We start from the raw sequence: 24,049 nt of genomic DNA, 5'->3' as shown, positions 1-24,049 counted from the left end.
GTCACTCTCACCTCATCTTGGGAGCTCAGCACTTTTGTCCATGTTTGAACAAGGCTGTAATGAGGTCAGGAGCTGAGTGGCTTTGGTGGAACCTAAACTGGGCATCAGTGAGCAGGTTATTGCTAATGATCGAGAGGAAACTGATTGGGTGGTAATTGGCCGGGTTGGATTTGTCCTGCTTTTTGTGTACACAACATACCTGTGCAATTTCCCACATAGCCTGGTAGATGCCAGTGCTGTATCTGTACTGGAACAGCTTGGCTAGGGGCGTGGCAAGTCTTGGAGCACAAGTCTTCAGTACTATTGCCAGAATATTGTCAGGGCCCATAGCCTTTGCAGTCACCAGTGCCTTCAGCTGTTTCTTGATATTGAATTGGCTGAAGACTGGCACCTGTGATGCTGAGGACCTCCGGAGGAGGCCGAGATGGATCATCCACTTGGCACTTCTGGCTGAAGATTGTAGCAAATGCTTCAGCCTTATCTCCAGGTGAACACAGTGATGGGTTTTCATCAGACTGTTGGTCTGCTACCTCATCTGAGATGTCCTTGAACTGGGGCTAGGTGCCCTGAAGGATGTCCTTTGCCTTTTCTTGCTGGTGGCTGGAATAGAGAAGAGAGATGATTAGTGATTGACTCGACAAGCTCCTCCACTATAGGTCACTCATAATCATTGTCTGTCTGTGGCCGATATATACTGGGTGGACTCTCACTGGTTGTTGAGGAGGGGAGGCCAATCTCGCCTCCTATGCAGGAACAATCTCTGCCATTTCCAGCCGGTTCTGCAGCCTGTACCTCATACAGAAAGAGGGTCCTCAACTCTGGGATCCCGCCTCCACCTTTAACCCCTCCCTTTCGCTCTGGGAAATCTTGTCCTGCATTAAGACAGATGGATTGACTGTCAGCACCACAGATGAAAGGGCAGTCCAGAAGCACACATGCCTCCTGTGCAGAGCCCTCCCCAGTAATGGAGGAAGACACCGTTTGTCCAGGATCCCATGAGATGAGGATCTGAAAGTGGCTGGCAGACAATCAGTGCTGATGTTCCATCTGCTGGTTGTGTGTGACATCCCTGTGGATTCTAACCCTTAGATCGGCTGATGCCTTTATAAGAATGGGAGTTTAGTGTGAGGAGAAGGTTCACTTACCCTGGTGGACGGGAGTAGATCTTTCACCCCTTTTCAGCAATGCAGGGCAGTCCTTTTTTTGTGGCTCACGGGTGCTGATCTCTCTGGTGAGCTCCTCTCAGGCCGATGTCAGGTTGGTGGACTTCTTGCTCCCATCCCAAGGAAGGAGGACTTCCCACCCTTCCTGGTGGAGTTTCTCCAGGGGGAGCCTCTCTGAACCGTGCAGAAGAGGGTTTATTTCTTTTGGGCGCCATGCTAATTTAGATCTTGAGCCCAGACCTGGCCTATAGTGAGTGAGATAAAAGCAAAATACTGCGGATGCTGGAAATCTGAAATAAAAGCAGAAAATGCTGAAAAAAATCGGCAGGTCTGACAGCATCTGCGGAGTCTCCCTGTCAGACCTGCTGAGTCTTTCCAGCACTTTCTGATTTTACTACAGCGAGTGAATGTGTGTGTGACTGCTGTTTGAAAATGCTGCCAAGACCTTAGACCCCATGAGGTATCAGTGGGGCGGATGAATACCTGCCCTCCCAGCCACGAGATTTAACGTGCTCCTCGCTGATGCACAACTAATGAAAAGCGGAAGATCTGGCAGGAATCACGCCAGCATTCCCGCCCGCCACTGCACAAAGGTTCCAGAATGGAAAATTCTGCCCAATGTTTTATTTTTAATGATACTTCTGCTTTCTGCATGGTGTGAATATACCACATTGTGCTTTTCCTAATTTCTATTCCTGATTTGTTTATAATGAAACTAGCATTAATAAAAAGAAGAGGTCAAAAATAGTACTCAAAAAGTGACAGCAACACTTCAATGAACTGTCAGATTAGTTTGGTTTCTGGAATAAGTGCTAATTAATGTCAGCCAGTGGGGAGATTTATATTGCAGCAGATGTTTACGCTGTTGCTTTCAAGCATTGATGTTCATTTTTAATGAAAATTTAATATAATATTAAACATCCTAAACACCATATGGTTTGGGAGATTGAACCGCTTCACTAGTTGCGTAAGCAACAATTTACATTGAATGGAGGAAAACATCCTTCACAGAGATGCAGTCAGTCTAAAATGAATGCTGCACCAAAGAGGGAGATATTAGGAAGGGTAACCAAAAGTATAGCCAACCAAGTGGGTTTTAAGGAGGACCTTAAAGGACAAAGGAGAGGTGGTGAGGCAGAATGGTTAGGGAACGAATTCCAGAGCATGAGACCCATGCATCTGAAGGCATAATTGTCAATGACAAGTTGAAGAGATGGCAGAATAAACAAGAGGTGAGAGTCAGCCAGAGGAATAAAGAATTATGGGAATGGGGGCCTACAGGGCTGGAGGAGGCTAGAGATATGGAGGGGAAAGAACATGCTGGGATTAAATACAAAGATTATAATTTTAAATTGGAGGTGTTGGGAGTCTGGAGCCAAAGTAGGTCAGTAAGGACAGGAGTGATGGGAGAATGGTGCTTGAAGCAGGTTTGGATACAGACAGCAGAATATTGGTTGAGTTGAAATTGAAAGTGTGGAGGATGGCAGGCTGCCCAGGAAATGAGGAAGTTTTAGGAACTGCTAAATGGGTGCAGCTGGAGTTTAGTTGGCTACAAGTGCACAACTTAGCAGCACAGAGCACTAGTAAGTTTCCCAAAGCTAACTAGAACTACTCTGACAATCCGTTTATTAACCTGCAGGTTATCTGGAGCTGAGCAGAAAGAGACTCAGCCCTAGTAACAGGAACCCCACCCCTTTATGATCCTCCAGATAGACTTGCTCAGTAATGGTGCCCTGGAACAGCATGGATCTGTCTGGCTTAGTTATTGGATTATCAAATTTCCCAACTTTAGGCATATCATTGTCGAATCAACTTAACCTCAATGAGATCTTCCTTAAAGGATGAATATAATCTACTAGCAGTGTTATTGTACAAGTTGATGATTTCCTTTGCAACTGATATCAAAACAGCTCTTTATTATTTCATTATAAATTATTTCTGTTAAGTGTAAACTCAGCAGAGTTTGGTTCTGTATAATGTATGTGCCATTCCTGTTCAATCAGAAGTCATCACACTTAGCATCTGATTTTGTCAGGGAAACAGGCTCATTATTTGAAACCTGTGCACTTCCGATAAACTTTTGGAAAGCACAAAAACGTTTCTGAAAAGAATTCAACAGTGCAATTTTCTGATATTTGTTCAAGCTGCTGAGAGATTGATTACCTTAGGTAAAATTTTGTGCCAACATATTCATTTTAACAGGAACTAAGATGTCCTCTGAATTGGACAGGAAATTATGAGTATTATTTTGGAGATTGATACTTCCCAAGCAGTTTTTTTGTTAAGATCTTGTTTCTCACCTAAGAGGCAAAGGAATATTTTTAATATAAAGTTCTTCCCCTTGATTTTTAGTGAACAGGTTGCATTAAAGGTCCATCTGCTTGAATTGTCATGTCAGCTCCCAAACTTACATAAAAGAAGCGCTCAGTTAATTTTAAGTGGATAGCTATGTTCTTGGTCCTGGATGTCAATTGGGAAACATCAGTGACTTATAAGTTTGTGTTGGCTTTGTAATGCTGTGTAAGTAGGTAACCTGAACTGGCATTGATATTACCTGATAAGCAATTTTTCAAGCTCGAGAGCAAACATGTCAAACCAAAGAATACTTGGTGAAGCATTTCATATCAATGATCTCTGCAGGTCACTGGACCCCTTATCTACTTTTCTGTCATTTTCCTTTTCTGCTCTCCCCACTTTGCTCTCTATTCTTTTTCAATCCTACTCAAATGCCTCCCTTTCATCATTTCTACATACCTGAAGTATTGTCATTCTCATTTTCTCTTTAATATTTTGATTGACCTATATATTTCCAACATTTTTGCATTGATATCACGTTGGCATAGAATGACATAAAAGATATAGCAAAGAAACAGGCCATTTGACCAGACTGGGCTATGTTGGTGTTTCTGCTCCATGCAAGCCTTCTCTCACTCTGTTTATTTCATCTCACTATATCAGCATATCGTGAATGTATATTTGCTCAGAGATCCTGAATACGGCTGGAATTCTATTGGTTTCAGCTTTTAGTGTTTGTAAGATACTAGCCATTTGTGTTGTAAGGCACTTTCGAAGTGTAGTCACGATTCTATTGTAGGAAACATGGCATCTAATTTGCACGCAGCAAGTTCCCACAAACAACAATCATAAAAGGCCCAGATAATCTGTTTTTTAGTGTTGTTTTTTTGAAGGATATTTATATATTAGCCAGGACACTGGGGAGAACGCCCCTGCTCTTTTGCCTTGGAACCTTAGCCCATCTGAGAGGGAAGAAATTCCCTAGCATGAACATCCATCACCTGATGAGACTAATGTTGGACAGATGATCACACACATAACCATTGTTATAAAGAAAGATAGGAAAAGGAGGAGACCATTTAAGCTTGTCGGAATTCCTCAATGCAGAATCACACCCTTTAACAGGAAGAAGTGTACCATTTAAAGAGTTTCACACGCACAGAAGGAGTAATTGGCATGCACTTTCACTGTTTTTGGGATGTAAATTGGATACAAAGCATACCAATTGAGCAGTGAGATGGCTTGCAGCTAATTTGCATGGTGTTGATGTCTGGGACAGATGCCTAAAATAGGCATTAGGCCTCTTGGATATGTAAATGAGAGGCATAATGAAATTCTCCTGCTGATATAAATTGTATTTATATCGCTAGTCCAGTTCAGTTTCTGGTCAATGGTAACTCCCAGGATGTTGATAGTGGGGGATTCAGCAATGGTGATGCCATTGAATATCAAGGGGCGATGGTTAGATTCTCTCTTGTTGGAGATGGTCATTGCCTGGCACTCATGTGGCGCAAATATTACTTACCACTCGTCAGCCCGAATATTGTCCAGGTCTTGCTGCATTTGGACATGGACTACTTCAGTATCTGAGCAGTCGCGAAAGATGCTGAACATTGTGCAATCATCAGTGAACATGCCCAATTCTGATCTGATGATGGAAGGAAGGTCATTGATGAAGCAGCTGAAGATGGATGGGCCTAGGACACAACCCATTCTTGCATTCTGTTATTATTTATTTTACCACCTTGAAGTGAGTCCTTTGCCTTCTTAGCTGAAGTTAGAAAACAACGAGGATATGAGTTTGAATCCAGTCAGATTTGATGGATTTTCTCTTCCTGCCAGTTATAATGCGGTTATGTGAAATAGATTCAGGAAATCTCAATTCAGTCCCTTGTAGATGTGAGTTCACAACTTAAAGGGCTGCATCCTCCAGGTGGAGGACGGGGTCCGCTCACCGACTCATAAAATGACACAGGGTGGGCGTCCCAACGCCATCCCGCGTCATTTACATTTTCAGGTCAGTGCGCATGGAGCTGAGTTGGCTGCGCGTCCACCGATCTGTCAACGGCCACTTAAGGCCATTAATAAAGTAATTGAGGTAATCAATGGACCTGCCCGTCCAACCTTAAGGTTGGCGGGCAGGCCGGGAGCCCAGGCGGGCTTCTGAAAAAACATGAAACCTCATCCACGGGCGGGATGAGGTTTCATGAGGGATTTTAAAGGTTTACAAAATGTTGAAATAAAAGAAATTGATATGTCCCAGCTCCTGTGACAGTGTCACATGAGGGGGACACGTCAGGAATTTTTTTTTCACACTTCTAAAAATTTTTGAAACTTCCAGCGATCTCCCTGCAGCAGCACTTTGCCTCAGGGAGATCTGTGCACTCCTTCATGCGCATGCACGAAAGATGCACTCCCAGCTCAGAGAATCCCCTCCCCCCACCACCCGCACAGGGAGCGCACAGCGCTTCCGAGCGGATGTCATGCTGGGCGGGCCTTACTTGGCCCGCCGACGTAAAATGGCGGGGACGCCGATCAGGAACCCGCCAGCCTGCTCCTGCTCCCACACATCTGCCCTGACAGGGGGGAATATGTTGCCCAAAGTGCCTGACAGTTTGGTATTTAACTATCAGGATTTGTCACAAATCGCATACTGAACATAATAAATGAAATTCTTTTTCTCTTTCTAGGTATGAATTCCGCAGTACCGTTGCTGATGTTCTGGGGATTCCTATCTGGCGAGTAACTATACTACCAGGGAGCCCATCTGCAGCCAGTACAAAGGGATGCCAGAAAATCAGCTTCTATATGGCAGGCAAGTTTTCAAACATGTTCCATTTAGCAATTGCAATATTTTTTGTGAGGGAAGAAAGCATTTTAAAGACATTACAATGAATTTGCCTTCTCTTTTAACTCTGTTAACTGTTCTCCCAACCCCAGCTTAGTGTCTGAATTTATTCTTTTCCGATCCCCGGGAAGCTCTTTTGGATGTATTATTAAATTAGAGGGACCATCTAAGTGCTAATTATTTTTGATGCAACCTACAGAGTAAAATAATTGCATGTAATACCATCAAAGGCAGTAAGACCAATGCAAAAAACATTTAAGTGATTGGATAATAATATAGACTTTTCTTTCAGGAATATTCACTTGTGTTCTAAGTCACCAACGCCATCAACCATAAATATTAGGCATCCAGCAGCTATTTTTGATACATTTCTAGAGCGAGGTACTAATAAGAATACACATACGAGGGGAAACCACATTTTCTGCCACTGCTGAATGCATTAGGGTGATTTTTCACTTTTACTGCTGGGCAGTGGTGGATTGGCTGCTACTTTACACACTGGCCAATGTTTCTATCTGTAAAAGAAAGTCAGTTGGGGTGTAAAATGGCAGCCAATCTACTTTTCCTTGGCATTGAAAATGAAAGTGCATCTCACTATTTTCTTACGCTTTCTGTCATGAAGTTGTTATTTATTTGCTGCATTGTACCAAGAGCAATATAAATTACTGACAAAACTCTCATTAAACACACATGGATAGCCATGTAGAAAGAGAAACTTCAAAAAGCACCAGCTGCACTGAACTGTTACAGGTCTGACTCCCACCTGAATCAAAACAAATCAGTAACTAAATTCAAGGTTAAAATACCAAAAGAATGGCAGCTTTTGAAACTCTTTCGAGTTATCAACAGTCACAGATTGCAACTCTTTCGAGTACAATCACAGTTCTTGGTTTTTTCCAGGAGTGGGACATGAACCCACAACCCTCTGATTCAAAGGCGAGGGTGCTATGAACTGAGCCACAGCTGACACCTCATGGCAGCTTTTGAAGATGGCACATGTTGAGCTCCTTCCTAATTTGCCTAAAGAACTTGAAGTGTCCCAGTGAAGGTTCTAAATGATGTGTTGATGATCATCATCTGCCTCAATTAATTAGGTGAGGAAGGTATGGAGCTCATTATGGGCCACGGTCATTAGGTTTCAAAAATCCTGGACCACATGAAAAGCCAAAATTTACTCAGAAATATTGCCACAAATATCTCAGGATTATAATTGTAAACAGGATGGATGTGTTTAACAGAGTGGCCATCTAATCTGCATGTGGTTTCTCTAATATAGAGGAGACTGCACTTTGAGCATGATTAGATGAAGTACGTGTAAATTGCTGTCTCACATGGAAGAACTGTTTGGGCTCAAGAAAGTGGGTTAGGAAGAAGTGCATGGACAGTGTTACATCCCCTGCATTTATACAGAAAGACTGACCAGTGGTTGGGGTGGTGAAAGACAGATTGATGGCATTGTTCCTCTGGAAAGTGGAAAAGGGAAGTGTATTTGCTGATGGATCATGTTGTAGGAGGTGTAAGTGGTGGATGATGATTTGATGAATAAGGTTGGTGGGGACCAGTGAGACACTGGGCAGTATTTTCTGCCTACCGGGTGGGCGGGCCCCACCCAATCTCCGGCAAGCGGGGAGCCGATCCCCGCAGGAGAAGCGGGCCCCGCTGCCCTTTTAAGTGGGTGGGCCAATTAAAGCCCGCCTAGCGTGACGTCCAGCGGGAAGCGCTATGCACTTCCTATGTGGGTGGTGGGGGAATCCTCAAATGCGAGAGTGCGCACATCTCCCTGAGGTTTAGTGCTGCCTTAAGATGGGACATGTTAATAAATTTCACTAAAGCTTTATTAAAGTTTGTTAAACCCTACATGAAACCTCATCCCGCCGGTGGATGAGGTTCCATGTTTTTTCAGAAGCCCGCCGGGGCTCCTGGCCTGCCTGCCTGCCTTAAGGTTGGACGGGCAGGTCCTTTAATTGTTCTAATTATCCTGTCAATGGCCTCAATTGGCCATTGACAGGTCGGAGGGCACACAGCTGATTTTACTGCGGACCCACCTTCCTGAAGATTTAAATGGGGCGGGATGATGTCAGGGGTTCCCCCCGATGTCATCCTGCGTCATTTTGCGTGTCGGCGAGTGGGCCCCGCCCCCTGCTCGCCAACGGCAAAATTCAACCCACTGTCACATTTATGAGAGGTGGGTGAAGGGATCGGAGCAGGAGCACGGGAAATTAAATGGACCTTATAGAGAGCCCTGTTGACTAATAAGTGGGGAAAAAGGACATTTCAAAAGTTCTGTTGTAGAAAGTATAGTCATCAGAAGAGAAATGGAGAAACTGAGGGAAAGAGATGGAAAGGGGGATTTTAAGGATTTTAAAGCCTCTGATTCAGCAGAAACAGGGCAGTAGTGCCCTAAAGACAGAGAGGAATGACTTACTTAATAGGACTGAAACAAAGAGTGTTCCACATAAACCACAAAAAGACAAGTATGGTTGGAACCTAGGAGGATTCCCAGATTGACACCTTTGATCAGGAGTAAGTGAGTGGAGTTGAAAGGGAAACTGCTCGAGATAACAAGTTTAGCTGGTTGTAGGAAGGGATTAAAGAATGGGGATTAGTTGTTCAAATATGAACTAGGCAACTCGCAGGCCATCACAGTTAGTAATGGAGATGTAAAATGACTGTGGCCTGATTTTTTGTGGGTTCGGGCCAATGAGTAAAGGCTTTAACTTTAACTTCATAGTCAAACTTATACCAGCATCCTACCTGCCCATGGCAAATAGGCCATGCCTTTGGTAGAGGATAGTTTGAGAGAAAATTTCCAAGGTTTTTTTTAAATGAAAAGGAAAACAACAACACTGCAGTCAAATTTGACTTGACCACAAGTCAATAACTGAATCGATCAATGAGCTAAACTTGATGTAAGGTCTTACAGCCTATCGTTTATTCAGTTCTGCTGTACGCAGATCAGCCAGAACTGAAGAACATAGACCACCTGAGTGCTTTTAAATTTGATGATATTCAGCCCTTCTTAGTCAAAATGCAAAGTGTTATAAATATTTTGCAATTTATCTCTTTAAGTGGCAAACTGAAGTTTGAGTTGGATACTGACAGCAGCGATTCAGTTTTCCTTTTATCTTTTCTAAAACTGATATTTGCCATTTTATGTTCCTTATTATGTTAACAAATTCCATTTTCTTATCTTTTTGATTTAACTCCTCACAGCTCTTGTTGGCCTGCATATTTATAGCTAACCCCGAAGAATGATTTTATAACAGATAGCTAGGGAAATGGAAAGGCTGTTCAGTTCCATTTGGGCCATTTAAGATCCCGGTCTTGTTCCAGGAAGCAATTTGACTATTTCTAATCTTTTTATTTACCCAAAACTCGTATCCTCGATCTCCTTGATAGCTTACAATTCCATTATCAACTGTTTTAAAGAAGCATTAACATATTTATTTTAAATAGTCTAATATCTCTTAAAATAATGACCATCAGCTTTTTATGCAAAGATACAAAACATTCAAATGTTAATATTTTCAATATAATTTCAAGGCTTTTGTCATGAATGAAAGAGACAAGGTCATAATTACTGACAAGGAAGGTCATCCTAAAATTCAATCCTCGTGGCATCTAATTGTTTCAGGGTTTTTGCCTCTATCACCCGATCTAGACATTTATTTCAAAAGTTGATTATTCTTTATGTGAAGACAAATTTCCTGATATCTAACTACTCTGATTTACTTGATCTTGAAATTCATAACGCTAAATATTGGGGATACCCACAATGGGAAAGTGTTCCATTTCCTAGTGATGACATTTTAATCTTAATGAACACAAAAACTAAAAGGCTTTTGAAAAAAAAAGCACCTTAACTATCCAAACCTATAGAGAGTCAAACCTGTTGAGAATAATTTCCTTATCACCAAAACATTTCTTTTTGAACCTGCTCATACATTGTCAAATAGACTGATGGATCAAGGAGCTGATTGATGGTACAGGACACTAGGAAGCTAATACTGATGTAGAATGGTAGGATGTGAGTTACACGATAATAATTTGTTCCTTGGTGAATTGCTAATCTTAGTCAGATCTGCTCAGGAGGAGGGATTTAAAGCTCCCATAGAGAGGAAGCACTGAGTCAGAAGCCAAACTAACATACAGCTCTGCCAAGTACTCAGTAGTGACTCCAGAGCACTTTCAGCAGAGTCTGGGAAGAAACTGATAGATTTATCTCAGGAATTTGGAAAGGGGGAGGAGACACCTAAAATGGAAATAACATACAAAATTTGATTTCTTTTTAAATGCCTGTTGCATATATCCTTAGTCATCTTTGAGTTAAAATGTCGCCAGAGTAACCCTGAGGGAAGATTTCTTCTGGTCACTATCTGTCAACAATGTTGTAAACATAGCAAGAAGATATCTCCTAATTGCCAATCTGCTGAGATCATGAATATATTCTTTTAGAATGCTTTTTCAAATTTTCCAGAACACTGAACGTAAAAAGTCTCCCCGCTGTATGTATGATATTGCTAATGAGGAAAATAGTTTTCAGAAGAAATCCCTTAATCCTCTTAGTGAACACCAGAACATCAGTGACGAAAAATACTTGTTTCTGAATGATGTGTTGCTATATTTTTGTGCCCAATTAAAGATCTAGCTGGCACCATTAGAGTACTGAAATGGTGAAATCTATAAGATGGTCATTTATGAACCATTTAGAAAAAATCTAGATTTTATTCACTGGGGTGAATAATTGCAGGCTAGGATTTGGCAGGTAAGCCATGGTGTAAGTCACCTGCTGCTTCAAACATGAGGACTTGGGTGTTTTAACAGTAGCTATTACGAGCTCAAAGACTACAGTCTTTCGAGTGTAATCTCTTTATTGAACTAAATGTAAGATTGCTACATGCAGGGAGTCCCTCATGGCAGAGGTCACATGACTATGGCTAGCTGGATTGGACATGTAGTAATAATTGCATTTCAAAACCCAAAATATCCCCCTTTTAATAACGAACAAAAGACACAACCATCTCCCTTTTCCATATGAACAAAAGACAAATTTGCATGCACTATCATGTGTAACTGAGTTACCCAAGTCACCCAGAACTGTTCTCCTGCATTAACAAACTGTTCATTATTCTTGTCAGTCACTGCACATGAATCGCCATTAAATCGTGCAGGTCTCTTAATGTTGTGCATGTGCGTTGTCATTGGCTGTTCATCTGGGTGATGTACCCTCTCCAGGGAGTGTCATTCCTGTGGCACTTGTTGTTGCTGTGGTAACTTGCTGTTTTTCCATTTGTTGGGGACTGGTGGATCTCTGGGAGTGGTGGTTGTTCTGTACTCTGTGCAACTGGTGAGATCCCACCTTTCTGATCAGTCGCCTGCAGTGAAGGAACAGCTTCTCTAATTGTTAGTTATATGCCTGCAGTTGGGCTGGTATCTTTGGCTGTTCTCTTCCACTGTGCACAATCTAGATGACAACTGCTCTACACACGTTGCCACGTGGGCTGACTTCTGTTGAGAGTATTGAAGGTTTGTACCCTGACTGAATCACCAGTGCTCAACTCTGGTAATAGATTGGCAGTCTTGTCAAAAAGAAATTTGGCTTTCTGCCATTTCACTTCAATTTTTTTCAGTCACGTCTGCTCCTGGTTTCAGTAGCTGTTTTGCTATGGAAGAGTAGCTTGGGTGCGGTGTGACATTAGTCTTTGACTGGACTACTTTCCATGCCTTCAGTTGGTGCGTTTCTCTACTCGAGGATTGGCTTGTATACATCTGTGCTAGATTTGCTCGATTTCTTGATGATTCCTTTGGCGATTTTCACTGCCGCCTCAACCTTCCTTTCAACTGGTATAGTGTTGAATTTCCCAATCCTTTGTGAAGTGGCTGAATTCTTCACTTGTGAACTGAGGGCCATTGTTACTCATTACAATATCTGGAATGTTGTAACAGCTGATGTGTGCTTTCAAGCATGTTACTAACTCTCCTGCAGTCATTGAAGTCAACTGGTCTACCTCCCAGTAGTCAGCATAGTAGTCTACAGTGCCGAGATAATCAGTTCCTGCTATAGTGAAGATGTCTATTTCCGGCTTCATCCATGGTTTGTCTTGGATGTCATGTATCATTAATAGCTCTCTAGCTTGTTTAGCTTGATTCTTGTTACAAGCACCACAATAGCCAATGTGGTCTTTAATTTTATTGCTCATGTTTGGCCAGTAGAGCTCCTCTCTTCTCTTCTCAGATTGATTCAATTCCTTAATGGCTGGCATGGATGCACTTCAGCACCTCTGCTCTCATCTCCTTAGGGATGATGACTCTATTTCCTTTGTATAAGATGCCATCTTGGGCTGTCACTTCATCTCGGTATGCCCGATATGCTTTTGTGACCACAAGTTTGTCCTTGATGCTCTCAGGCCATCCTTTCATCACTACTTCTTTCAGCGCTTGGAGAGATGTACCTTGTTGGGTAGTTTTTCTGATTTGAGCAAAGCGCTTAACTGTCAGATTCAATGTCGCTGCTTCAGGTTAAATCTGGAAGATTTCACATTCTGTTGTAGCATCCTCAACTTTCTTCAAGGGAAGTGCTGCTCTTGACAGCATGTCATGATGTACATCTGTTTTCCTTGTTTGTATGTCACCTCCAGATGATATTTCTGTAAACAAAGTAATATTCTTTGCAGACGCTTTGGAGCAGATAGTAGGGTTTTGAGAAAAATGCTTTGAAGTGGTTTGTGGTTGGACTCCACTGTTATTTTGTCTCACCCTAGCATGTGTTGATGAAAATGCTCACAAGCAAAAAACAATAGCCAGGGACTCTTTCTCTGAGTGTAGCGTCATTCAGTTTGCATTAATGCCCTGGATGCAAATGCAAATTGTTATCTTTACTGCATTAGAGTTGCTCCAAGACCTGTCTCATTGGCATCACAATGCAAGGTAACTTCATCATTGACATCATAGTACTTCAGCATTGGCTTTGTCATCACTAGTTGTTTGATTTTAGCGTACGCTGCTTCTTGTTCTGTGCCCTAATACCACTGCACATCCTTGGTGATCAGCTTGCGTAACGGTTCACAATCCAACAACAAATTGGGCAAAAATTTTGTTAAATACTTCATGAATCCAACAAAGCATTGCACTGCTTTCACATCTGCATCGCCGCTACAGCTCTCACCTTGTCAGGATTCAGGTGAAGACCTTTTGCTGTCAGTACATGACCTATGTACTTGACTTCAGACACCTTCAGATGCAATTTTTTTCTTGTTCAGCTTCAGGTTCAACTGGCGAGCTCTTTCTAGCAGTTGTTTTCAGTTCTGATTCATGCTCAGCTATCACTTCTTCCATTGCGTCTCCACATCCATTGACTAGTAGATTATCGATAATGGCTTCCACTCTGGGAAGATCACTGACTATCTCATGCTGGCTGCATTGATATTCTTCTGGAGCCATGGAAATACCAAATGTGCAACCATCTGTATCTCCTGAACAGCATCTAGAATGTTGTTAGAAAGCTACTGCTTTCATCCAGCTTCACTTGCCAGTAACCATCCTTCACATCTAGAGTAGTAAAGATCTTTGCTTTGGTAAATTGTGGCAGAATTTCTTGATGGTTGGCATGGGGTAGTCAGATCTTTTCAGTGCTTTATTTAGTTCCTTTGGGTCTAAGTATACTCTTAGCTCTCCAGATTGGGTTACCAGCATGGTAGTAATGAAACAATCTGCAGGAGTTGTCACTTTCTTGATTACTCCCTTCTTTTCCAGCTCTTCTATCTTGTTGTTTAGGCTTGATTTGAGGGCAGCTAGAACTCTTCTCAGCAGATGCTGAATTAGTCTTATATTCTCATCTACTTCAAGATGATATTCCCCAGGTACACATCCAAACCTTGTAAACACAGCTTTGTACTCTTCTAGGATCTGTTCCTCAGTCATTGGTTTTACGTGCTGTGCTGTGACACATTCTGAATCTCTGTTGGCACCTTTAGGGTTACCAGCCCAAGCTTTAGACTTGGTCCAGTTGAGATGTGTGGCTGTTGCGTACTGGCTATGATCTAGAACTCCAGATCTTCACTCTTGCCATTGAATTGGGTTCTCAGACTCATTTGTCTTCTCAGTAAGAGTATCGTGCCATCATATAGCCTCAACCTTACTTTTGAGGGCTTCGTTTTTGGATCACCATGTTGAGCCACTTCGCACAGGTCTGTGAAGGTCATGATGTTCCATAATGTACCAGTGTCTATCTGACACTTCTTGTTCACTTGATGCTCTCCTTCTGCGGCCATCATTCTTAACAGCCACAAACCATTTATCACCTATAGACTAGATGGAACCAATCTGTTGTATTGTGCTTCACCAGACTCTTCGGCTGATATCTCTCCAGTGGCCATTTGTATAGGTTTGTTTTGCTTCTTTCTAGCCAAACACTTGTGTGCGAAATGATTCAGCTTCTTGCAGTTAAAACGTTGCTTCCCCCTTGCTGGATAATCCTTCTTTTCCTTTGTATGATGTCCTCCGTTGTATCTGCATCCTGCCGTTTGTCCACGATTGTTCTGCTCTTTCAGTCTGGAATGTATCACAGCATAATGTATCTCCTGGTCTGTTCTGCCATACATGTGCTCTAGCTGACATTTTACAACCTCTGTGTTTCTGCACACGTCTATTGCTTTCTTGAGAGTAAGTTTCTCCTCTCTCAGTAGACTTGCTCTCACTGTCAGATCTCTTATGCCTAAGACAATTCCATCTTTAATGAGATCATCCTTTTGTTTCCCGAATTCACATGATTCTGCAAGCTGCATTACCATAGTCACATACAATATTGAACACATACCATTCATAAGTTCTGTTCATTTGGGGTTCAAAGCATGCCTTCAAGGCTTTAAAAAGTTCTGCAGTTTGTTTTTTCTGATCTTCGGATAGATTTAGGGTGGAACACAATTTGTAGCCGTCTGTCTCCAGCAGTGTTAAAAGTGTTGCTACTCGTATTGGCTGTTGCTTGTTAATTAAATCTGTTGTAGTCTTGTAGTTTTGCCATTGCAAGTGGAAACATTTCCAGTTCTGCCACATGTCTCCTTTCATTTTGACATGAGCTGGGAGTGGAAAATTTATAGCCATTCTGTCTCACCCAATATCTTACTTGCAGCCTTCAGCTTGTGTTAGCTTTTCCTTGACAATGCTTTTTTCAGTAGCTTTTAGCAAGTTAGAACATTCCCGTGTTCCTCTTTCAGTAGCTGTGGCTTTTCTTCCAGCTTTTCTAAACTCAATCACAGCTCCACTTCTGACACCATGTTACAAGCTCAAAGACTATTGTCTTTCTAGTGCAATGTCTTTATCGAAATGACTATAAGGCTGCCTGCAGGGAGTGCCTCATGGCAGAGGTCACATGACTACAGCAAGCCAGCTAGGACATGTAGTAATGATTGCATTTCAAAATCCAAACAGTAGCTAAGTATTGGGATCAGCTGCCAGGCTACCTGTGGAGGTCCTGTGACTGGGGATGGTGAGTGGTAGGGGGAGTGAGTGGGTGAGATGGATATCAGGGGAGGCCTAAATTTCTTTGTGAGGTCCAGAGAAACACTCCTGCTTCTCCTGGCTCAGTAAGAAAAGTGAAACAAAATGCAAAACTTAGCTTTTTTGCCCCTTTTGCCCTCTTTTTCTTGGTGGGTTGGCTTAGATAAAACATACTGCTGCCTTCTGCTCAAGCTGTCGGGTTCTGGTGAAGTCATTGCAATTTGATATGCATAGACTAAAAATGACCCCATCAGCTTTGGCAGGTCTCTTTGCCACTTGTTCAGTTGAGCAAGTGAAAATTGCAGAAGGTCAGCTCCAAGGCAGGTACATGACCACAGCAATATTAACTACCCGCCAAGGCAGGAGCTAAAATTGCCCCAGAGTATCTGACTCAAACTTGGGAGTTGCTGGGTCATTCACTGTTGTTATGTGCTGTATTATTGTTTATAGCCCAAGGGCACATTGAGGATAATTTTCAAAATCAATGGACTGAAAATTAGGCTTATTCTACAGCAGGCAGATGACCTGCTCTGCCAGATTACCATTCAAGTGACAAAGTTGAAAATTACATCCCATTGTGTCAGGTCAAACATGGAACCTTTTTCATTATGTAGAACAGATTAACTGTTTTGCCACAGAAAGAGAAGTATTTTTAAGCACTTCCGGATTGTAGTACAGGGAAATATTTTAATGTTTGTTCTTGTGAAACCATTTTGCACTCACACTAAAAGTAAAAGATGCAATGTTGGATACTGTTCAAGAATTTAATTACTTTGTCATTAAAGTAACTATTTCATCATTGGATAACCTGGCAGTGCAGCACTGATCTGTAAATATGCTGGGCTGCATAACTTGAATTTTCTTTGACAATGAGGGCTAAATTTTCGCCTGGGTGCGGAGGCACGTTTCGTTGCATACATGGCTACACTTGAATTCTTTTCTGGAGGAAATGTGATTTTCCTGATCCCACGCATTTTCCTATGACCTTTTGCGGGTCGAGAATGCCAACTATGCAAATCACACACCTGCCCCTCATTTTAAACGGGGAATGAAAATCGGATTTTCTCCAGCACACCATTTTCATCTGGTGGAGCGGTGTTTTGGAAGCCGATTAAAAGGACACCAGGGGCAGAATCTTCAGCTCGGCGATTGGAGGCGGGGCCCGCTCACCGAGGTGTAAAATGATGCGGGATGACATCGGGCATGCATCCCGACGTCGCTGCATGTCATTTAGATTTGGCTGTGCGCCCGCCGAACTGTCAAAGGCCTATTAAGGCTATTTAAATAACAATTAAACTAATAAACTGAGCTGCCCGTCCAACCTTAAGGGCGACAGGCAGGCGAAGGGCCCAAGCGGCCTTCGCATTTTTCGTGGAACCTCATCCACGGGCGGGATGAGGTTTCATGAACATTTTTAAAGTATTTTAAAAGTTTTTAATAGAATTAATGACATGTCCCAGCTCATGTGACAGTTTCACATGAGGGGACATGTCCTTAAAATCTTTGTTTACCTTTAATCAATGTTTCATAAGTGAAACTAATCTCCTTGAGGCACCTCTGTGCCTCGGAGATTTCTGTGAAAGAGCACACTCCCGACTCAGGGATTACCCCCCTCCCCCACCCCCCGCCCGCACAGGGAGCGCACAGCGCTTCCGGGTGGACGGGCCTTAATTGGCCTGCCCACATAAAGTGGCAGCGTGGACCCGATCGGGGGCACTGATCGGGTCTGTGCCCACCCTCACACAACCCTCCCGATGGGGGGAGAATTCTACCCCAGGTTTGAGAGTTCACGAAATAAATGGAAAGGCTGTTGAGGAGTTAGGAAAATTCTGAAAGGTAAGCATAAAATATTTTTACAGCTTCAACTGTCACTATTAGGTGCTGTATTGTAATGTAGATGTGTTTTTAATGCAGTGATTCATCATATAGGCCTGTGCAGAGGTAAGTTGACCCTTACATTAACCAGCATTGTGTATTTGTTCTCATGCGTTATAGTGCTTGGTCCAGGTGTTGGATGAAATGCCTTCCACTCTCAAACCTTTATATATAAAAGGATGTCAGAGGTCGCATGACTCTGGTAAGCCACACTGCCCAAAGGCGCTTCTCCAAAAATCCCCCTTTTCAGAACCTGCATACACTATCATTTGCAGTTACAAATCATGAACATACAGAAAACTGTTTATTCATTCTAGTCTGCCCAACTTTTATCTGTCCCATTGCGCACAATCTTTAAAGCATTCAGGCCTTCTAATTGTATGCGTGTGGGTTGATATTGGCTGATTGTCTGGTGTCCGTTTGTTCCTGGGGTGATGCTGTCTCTCTGGGGAATGTCGCTGCCATGGCGATTGTTGCTGCCGATCTTGCCTTTGGAGAATGGTTGACCTCTGGGACTGATGATCATTCAGTTCCTTATGTGGTTGGTGAAATCACATCATCCTCACCCGCTGCCTGCTACGAAGGAGCACCTTCTCCAGTTGTACGTATACATCTGCACTTACAACGATATAACCGGCGATTCATTTTCATTGCATATAATCGAGGTGACAACTTCTCTACACAGGTTCCAAGTTGTCAAGTGGGCTGACTTTTGTTGAGAGCGTTGAATGTTTGCACCCTGACCAGCTCTCCAACTGTCAGCTTTGGAAATGATTTGGCAGCTTTATCAAAGTAAAATTTGTCTTTCCACTTTAATTTTGTCATTCACTCCTGTTACTAATTTCAGTAGTTTTTTTAGCTATTGGAAGAGTTGTTTGGATGCAGCGTGACATTCGTTGATGGACTGGACTACTTTCCATGCCTTCAGTTGGTGTGTTTCTCTACTTTTAAATATTGTATACATCCATGCTGGATCTACCCAATTTTTTGATGACCCTTTTGGCAATTTTCACTGCTGCCTCAGCCTTTCATTTGACTGGGTGGGGATAGTGTAGAGGTGATGTGTAATGCTGAAGTTCGCAATCATTCATGAAGTGCCTGAATTCTTCACTCATGAACTGAGGGCCTTTGTTGCTCATCCCAATGTCAGGAATGCCCTAACGACTGAAGTGTGCCTTCGGGCAATCCACAATCTCACTGGTGGTTGTTTACGTCAGATGGTCTGACTCCAGTAATCAACTGTGACAAGATAATCAGTTCCAATGAGAATTGTCATGAAACCCATTGATCTGTGTGTCGCTATATGTTAAATTCGCAGTCTGTGGTGATTGTAACATTTAAGGTACAGGATGTTCCAATGCTTGTTACATTGGTTCCTGCCGAGTAACAAGGGTGGGACCCTATGGGAGTGTTTTGATAGGTACCCAGATCATTTCAAGTGTCAGTGAGCAGCTTTTCTTGAGTCAGTCGGTAGGAGGCAGTCTGCCAGCCAAGAAGCTCCATGCAGCTAAAGGGCTGCTGTTAGCTCTGAGGAGCTGAAAAGAGGGCTCAGGGAAAGCCCTGGTAATTGGAGAGGGCTCAGAGGAAGCCCTCAGGGTCATACGTAGCTGGATATATCTGGGAGACTGGAGTTTGGAGAAACTCAGGGGCATTGCCAGCTCAGTGAAGCTGTCTGGAAAAGAGCTGAAATTACGCCAGTGAGTAGATTCTGAAGTACAGACTCAGAAATCCAGGGAGAAGGAATCTCGGAAGGTGAGATTGAAACCCTATGAGGTGGGCCATTTTTTTCTCTATTCGTTCATGGGGTGTGGGCGTCACTGGCTAGGCCAGCATTTATTGCCCATCCCAAATTGCCCTTGTTCAGAGGGCATCTAAGAGTCAACCACATTGCTGTGGGTCTGGAGCCACATGTAGGCCAGACCAGGTAAGGACATCAGAGTTCCTTCCCTAAAGGACATTAATGAACCAGATGGGTTTTTGTTAAAGCCGTCCGAATGGGAGCGACCTTTGGAGAGAATTCCAAAGAGAGGTTTTCCAAGGTGAAGCTGGGAATCCCTCATGAGACAGAGTTTCAACAAGATTGTTTGACTTGGTGTTTACTGACGTCTGGGTGAGTTCTTGAGAAATCCAAGGACACTGTCTTAGTTGCATCTGTCATTTACTCTGTAGTTTGGTGTGTTTGATCACAGTTCATCTGTTAATTCAAATGTACCTCATACTTACCCTGAATGTCAGGGTATAAGATACATTTGTAAATTGTTTTATCTTTCTGAACTCGTACAATAGGTTTTGTTTTTGTTTGTTCAAAACCCCTAGAATCTTGCGGCTTTATTCCAAAAGCAGGTGCCTTGAATCTCAACCTTTTATCAACTTCAAAACAAAACATTATTGGTTCCTAACCCGATCTTCCCCCACATCCCAGTGTCTGGCCAAGCATCATAATAGACTGAAGAGGTCTACTCCAAGCTTTCATCCATGGTCTGTCTGGGATATCATGAGTCATGAGCAGCTCTTTAGCTTGCCTAGCTTGATGTTCATTGCAAGCATGGCACTGACTGATGTGGTCCTTGATCTCATTGCTCATGTTTGGCCAGTAGAGCACTTCTCTTGCCTTCCTAGGACTAGACTCAATTCCTTGATGGTTTGCATGGATGTTCTTCAGCATGTCTTTTCTCACTCTTTAGGTATGATGACTCTGGTCTCTTTGTACAAGATGCCATCTAAGGCAATCACATCATCCCTGTATGTCCAATACTCTCTTATAGCACCAGGTGTGTCCTTAATAGTTTCAGGCCATCCTATCATCAATTACTACTTACTGCAGCATTTGGAGAGTTGTTTCTCATTGTGCAGTTTGCTTGATCTGAGCAAGATACTTGTCTGTCAGATTCAATGTCTTTGCTGGGTTGATGACTTCCAGAGCATTTTGTGCTGTTATTTTTTTTGTTGAATCTGGAAGACTTCACAATCTGCGCTATCATCATCAACTTCCTTCCAAGAGAGTGCAGCTTCCCCTGCTTGTACTTCACTTCCAAATGATATCTCTGCAAACGAAGTAACATCCTTTGGAGACACTTTGGAACAAATAGAAGCATTTTAAGAAAGATGCTTTGAAATGGCTTGTGGTCAGACTTTACTGTCACTTTGTTTCTCCTAAATGCTCGCAAGCAAAGATAATAGCCATCCATAGACTAGCAGATCATCTATGATCGTCTGCACTCCTGGGAGATCATTGACTATCTCATGCTGTCAGAGTTGATACCCTTCTGGAGCAGTAGAAATGCCAAACGGCATGCACAATCAATACTTCCCAAATGGTGTCCAGAACATAGTCAGGAAACTGCTGCTTTCATCCACTGTCACTTGTCAATAACCATCCTTCGAATCTAGGGTAGTAAAGACCTTTGCCTTGGCAAGTTGTGGCAATATTTCTTCAATCATTGGCATGGGGTAGTGAGATCTCTTCGAAGTTATACTGAGGTCCTCGGATCTATGCACACTCAGATTTCTGGGATTTTTCACTGCTTCCATTCTGCAAATCCAGTCTGTAGGAGTTGCCATTTTCTTTGTTACATCTATCTTTTTAAGTTCCTCTATCTCATCTTTTAGGCTGGATTTGAGGGCAGCTGGAACTGTCCTCAGAAGATGCTGAGTTGTTCGCACACACTCATCTACTTCGGGATAATATTCATCAGGAAAACATCTTCATGGGCAGAATTTTGCCATTGGCGTGTGGGGGCGGGCCCGACATGCATACGAGTAATATGACATGCAATGACATTGGGCGTGTGTCCCGACGTCATTGTGCGTCATTACAATATTCCGTTTGGTGGGCATGTGCCGGATGTGGCTGCACACCCATCGAACTGTCAACGGCCTATTAAAACCATTAAAAACAAATTAAAGTTGTTAAGAACTCTGACTGTCCAACCTTAAGGTTGGTGGGCAGGCGAAGAGCCCATGGGTGGGATGAGGTTTCCTGAAGATTTTATGAAATGAAAAAATAAATTTTACTAACTTCACAAACATGTCCCAACTCAAGTGACACTGTCACATGAGGGGACATGTTTGAATAATTTTTCACTTTATTTATTTAAAAGTTTTCAAATCCATTCAATCTCTCTGAGGCAGCTCCGTGCCTCAGGGAGATGGCTATGCTCTTTCATGCGCATGTGTGAAGGAGCGCAGGCCCTGACTCTCCCTCCACCCCCAGTCCGCACAGATAGAGCTGAGTGCTACTGGCCGCGCGTTACGCTAAGGCCCGCCTGCGTAAAATGGCGGCCCACTCCCGGCCAGCCCGCTCGCCATAGGAAAAATTCTCCCCCCTCATTTTTTAGGATCTGTTCAGCAGTCAATGGCTTTGTGCTGTGCAAAGCACTGCAAACTTCTTCTGGAGCGTTACCAGTCCAAGCTTTTGATTTAATTCAGCTGAGATGAAGGGATTTTGCTTAGTATCTACTATTTGGAACTGCCAGTCTTCTTTCTTTACATTGCATTGGGCTCTCAGATTAGTTTGTCCTCTTGGGGTGACCATTGTTCCATTATATAGACTCAACTTTACTTTTGACAGCTTCATTTTCGGGTCACCACCTTGAGCAACTTCACATAGGCCTGTGAAGCTCATGATACTGCACGTAATACCAATGTCTATCTGACACTTCATATTAACTTAATGCTCTCCTTCTGCAGTCACCATTCCAATAATCACAAACCATTTTTTTTTTACTTTGTGACTTGACAGTGCCAATCTGTTCTCGGGTGTAGAGTGATTCGTCAGAATCGTCATCTGACATCTCTCCAGCAACCAGCCTTATAGGCATGCTTTTCTTCTTTCCAGCAAAACACTTGCGTGCAAAGCGATTCAGCTCCTTGCAGTTAGAACTGCTTTCCCCACGCCGGATATGTTTCCTTTTCTTTCACATGGCGTCCTCTGCAATATTTATATCCTGTACTCTAGCCTTGACCTATCTGCTAACCATTCTGTAAATATTCCTTCCCTTTCTCTATTGTCTTGCACTTGTAAGGTCTAGACTGCCTCTCAGCATAGCGCAAAGTTTCATCAGTTCTCCCATTAATACTCTCCAGCCGTGACTAACAGCCTCAGGACTTCTGTGCATGTCAATGGCTTTCTTAAGAGTAGGTTTCCATTCTCTTAGCAAACATGCTATCAGCAGCACATCTTGTTCCTAAACCAATCCTATCTCTGATCAGGTTATCCGTCAGCTTGCCAAACTCGCAAGATTCAGCTAAATATCTCAGTGCCTTCCCATACTGGCCAATATTCTCTCCCTCTCCCTGAGCTCTGGTGTTGAACACACAGTAAAGTTCATAAATAACATTAGTCGAGGGTTCAAAGTGGGATTTCAAGGCCTCTAAAATTTCACAAGATTGATGTTTCTGCTCCCCAGTGAGGTCTAAGCTACAATACATCTTGTGGCACTCTTTCCCCAGCACTAATAACAGAATTGCTACTCCTATTTGTTCAGGTTTTTTTTTGTTTAACTCTGTGGCAATGTCTTGGTTCTGCCAGTGAGACTGGAAGAATTTCCAATTCATTCTCAACTCTACCTTCGCCTCCATAGGAGCCGGAGCTGGAAGATTCAAAACCATGTTGACTCACTGAGCAGTCAGTTGCGGACAGAATTGTAATTATTCCTTTGCTGTTTCCTACAGTGGTTGGCTCACTTACAGCTATCAAAATCCACTCAATTTCGGCTGCATACCCCTGGCAGCCTGTTCCAAGTGGTGGATGAAATGACTTCTGCTCTCAAGCCTTTATACTTAAAGGATGGCATCAGAGTCACATGACTTTGGCAAGCCTATGGCAAGCCACAGTGCAGAAAGGCCCTACCCTAAACATGACTTTTCCAATGGAGAAAGTACTACCATGTATTAAAAGTGTAAACAAAACGTCCTCTGGTGTCATGCTTTTGTGCTCTGGTTTAATTAGACTGGCAGATCTGGCTTTTAAAAAAACACCCTGGGTGGGTGTTTAATGGAGGCAATAGGGGGTTGGAGGGGGACTGCCCCATCCGTTGGCTGGACTGCTCACAAGAGCCTGATATCGCCTCTTTTAGGGAAGGCCCGTTGCATCATGTGTCATTCAAGCATTTGACAGGCCAATGGTGGGCCTCGAGCTGACAGTTGTCGATGAATCAGAGACTGGGAGCTTTATTGAATGGCCGCACCACTTGGGAAGTGGTGGCTGCTGCTGGGAAGGCACTCGTCCAAGGCCTAGTATTGTCACTGGATTCCAGGCCACAAGTGAGTGATGGCAAGCTGGTAGGGGAGGGTCACAGAGTAGGGGTTGAGGGAGGTTGGCAGCAAGGGCAAGGGGGTGGCTTGCTAATGTTTAATCCCTTGATCAGAGACT

The 24,049-nt window shown here is 43.0% G+C and overlaps 1 protein-coding gene across 1 annotated transcript in view; it reads left to right on the top strand.

Moving 5' to 3' along the window:
• cusr (Copper-only SOD repeat protein) overlaps positions 1-24,049 on the top strand; it is a 195,286-nt gene that overhangs the window by 154,055 nt on the left and 17,182 nt on the right. The window contains exon 8 of the mRNA XM_078565163.1: positions 6,149-6,273. Within this exon, the coding sequence (XP_078421289.1) occupies positions 6,149-6,273 (125 nt within the window). The remainder of the gene's footprint in view (positions 1-6,148; positions 6,274-24,049) is intronic.

The sequence above is a fragment of the Cetorhinus maximus genome, chromosome 20, assembly GCF_964194155.1.
Source record: "Cetorhinus maximus chromosome 20, sCetMax3.hap1.1, whole genome shotgun sequence".
Classification (NCBI taxonomy): domain Eukaryota; kingdom Metazoa; phylum Chordata; class Chondrichthyes; order Lamniformes; family Cetorhinidae; genus Cetorhinus; species Cetorhinus maximus.
This window is presented reverse-complemented; position numbering and strand designations above follow the sequence as displayed.